General features: G+C 55.0%; 1 protein-coding gene across 1 annotated transcript in view; it reads right to left on the reverse strand.

Moving 5' to 3' along the window:
- LOC104991529 (interleukin-1 receptor-associated kinase 1-like) overlaps positions 1-2185 on the reverse strand; it is a gene marked incomplete at its 5' end in the record, with an annotated part of 19686 nt that overhangs the window by 14189 nt on the left and 3312 nt on the right. Inside the window, 1 exon segment of the mRNA XM_010844036.1 lies at positions 1473-1510. Within this exon segment, the coding sequence (XP_010842338.1) occupies positions 1473-1510 (38 nt within the window).

Raw genomic sequence — 2185 nt, forward strand, 5'->3', positions numbered from 1 at the left:
CTCCAGCAGCTTGGCACCATCTGTTACAGGTCAAAGGGGGGCATGGCAGGCCCAGCTCTCCTTGGCCCAGGACCAGATGGTGCCAAGCTGCTGGAGAGGTCAGCTTTGGAGACTGGTTCCAGGAGCCACGTTTTATGGATTTGGTTTAATTAATGCCTCAAAACCTGACCCAGGAAACCAGATGGCACCTCCATGACAAATGGGCTGGAGAGCGGGCTCATGTGGACAGGGGTCCTCTGAGAGTGCCAGGAGCCTTTTGTCCTTGGAGGAAGAGGGACCCCAACGAACATGCCCCCTCTTCCAACTCCCATCCCTTCCTGGGGGAGGACTCAGAAGTGAAGCCCAGCAGGTGGACAGCAGAGTGGGTTTGGTTGGGGGACTTGCTTTTGCAGCATCAAGAAATGGATACAAAAATGCTAGAAAGGGCAGCTACAACTCCACAAACAGAACAGGGCAAACTCCCTTGCTTTTAACCGTTCTGGGAGAGAGAGACACAGTTTCATTTTTTTTTCTGAAGCTACTGATTGGAACTGTCAACTAGGGGTCCTGATCACTAAAGGACTGGCAAGGAAGTGCTAGATGGTTTCTAAGATGTTTCACTCCTTCATGGTTACACTGCAGTGAGGAAAGCTGGGGGATAGTAACTGAAATACACGAGACAACACGCACTTGACAGTTCATGGCAGCAGCTCACATGGGACGTGCTTGTGGGTGTTTCTGGAAGCATAAGACTGCTGTCTCGTTTGCTACTTTGATAAGGTACTTCTCAGTTGGACAGATTTAGATATAAGAGACATCTCTGTAAACACAGAAAAGGATATACCAATATGATGAAGATATGCAGCTAGATAAGGACTTCCTGAACAGAGGGTAAAAGCACGGGGTCTCGAATTGAAACTGACAAATGAACACCCCACAACAAGCCCAAGCCTCGATGCCCCAACACCACAGCCCCTGGTGCTGATGGGGAAAAGCGTGAAGTACCAACCCCTTCCACCAGCCTCCAGCAAGCAAAGGCCGCACAGGGCCCAGCAGAGGAGAACTACTGCTCAGAGGAGTGGCAGGGGATATCTGCACTCATTTTGCCTGCTGCCCGGCCCAACTAACCCGCCCTAGCCGGGTCCTGCACAGGCCAAGGTCAGGGCTTGGCCACTCCGTGACACTGGCAGGCCACAGCGGGTCTCTGTGCTGCCCTTGGCTCTGCAATCCCAATCTTGGTCCACTTCTCCTACCCACTGCCGTTGAGTGGGAAGGCTGAGGAGACCTGGGATCCAGGGTCTGACCGAAGGAGGAGACTCCTGGGAGAGCAAGATCTTGCCTCTCCCATGCCCCTCAGAGAGGCTGGGGTACTAGAGCTGGGTGGATTCAGCGGAGTCTGGGGCTTCCTCAGGGCTCAGAAATGGGTGGCAGGGGGAGCTGGGCTGGACGGCGGGAAGGCCAAGGGTGGGGGAGTTCTGGGGGCCTGAGCTGACCAGTGTCGGCTCGAAGTACGGTCGGGCACTGCGGCTGCCTGGAACAGAAGGGAGCAGTGAGGACGAGGGAGGAAGGGGAGAAATGAAAAGGCTGAAATGAAAGGAGACAGAAACCAAAGGAGAGGAGAGAAATCAATCAGGAAGTCCTTATAAATTGCAGCAAACACTTAGAGTTTCGGAGCTTCGTGGGAACCCTATGTGCTGAGCCCACTTGAAAACAAGCGCAGGTATATACAGATCCAGGTAGTTGTCAACACCGTCACGTCTAGTGGCCTGAGGGACAAAGGGTCGCCAAGTCAAGCCCGCTAGGTTGCTCGCAGAGCAGGTTTGTTTTGAAGTGGGAACATGAAGACTCAATAGTGCAAATAGTTCTAAGCTGTCCCTAAAGGAGTTGAGAATTGGAAAAGTTTTGGAAGAACATTTCCTCTGCCTTCCCCCTGGCCCCTGGCCCCATCTACTAAGGCTCGAACTAGTGGCCACAACTGCTCTGAGCAGCTAGGGATGCCTTCCGCCTGGCCTGCGGCACTCCGCTGGCTGCAGCCTGGGCCAGCCTGCTGGGGCCTCGGCCCATGGCCTTGGTGGCCTCTGTCTAGTGCTACCCGCTGGAGGCCGGCCCTGGGCCAATGTCGCCTCTGGCGCAGGCCAGTCGACACCCAGGGGGGCTCAAAGGATGCCTCCCTCCTAGCTGGGCCAGAACCGGGGCCGACAGGTGC

Source organism: Bison bison, unplaced genomic scaffold (assembly GCF_000754665.1).
Source record: "Bison bison bison isolate TAMUID 2011002044 unplaced genomic scaffold, Bison_UMD1.0 scf7180017847878, whole genome shotgun sequence".
Lineage (NCBI taxonomy): Eukaryota > Metazoa > Chordata > Mammalia > Artiodactyla > Bovidae > Bison > Bison bison.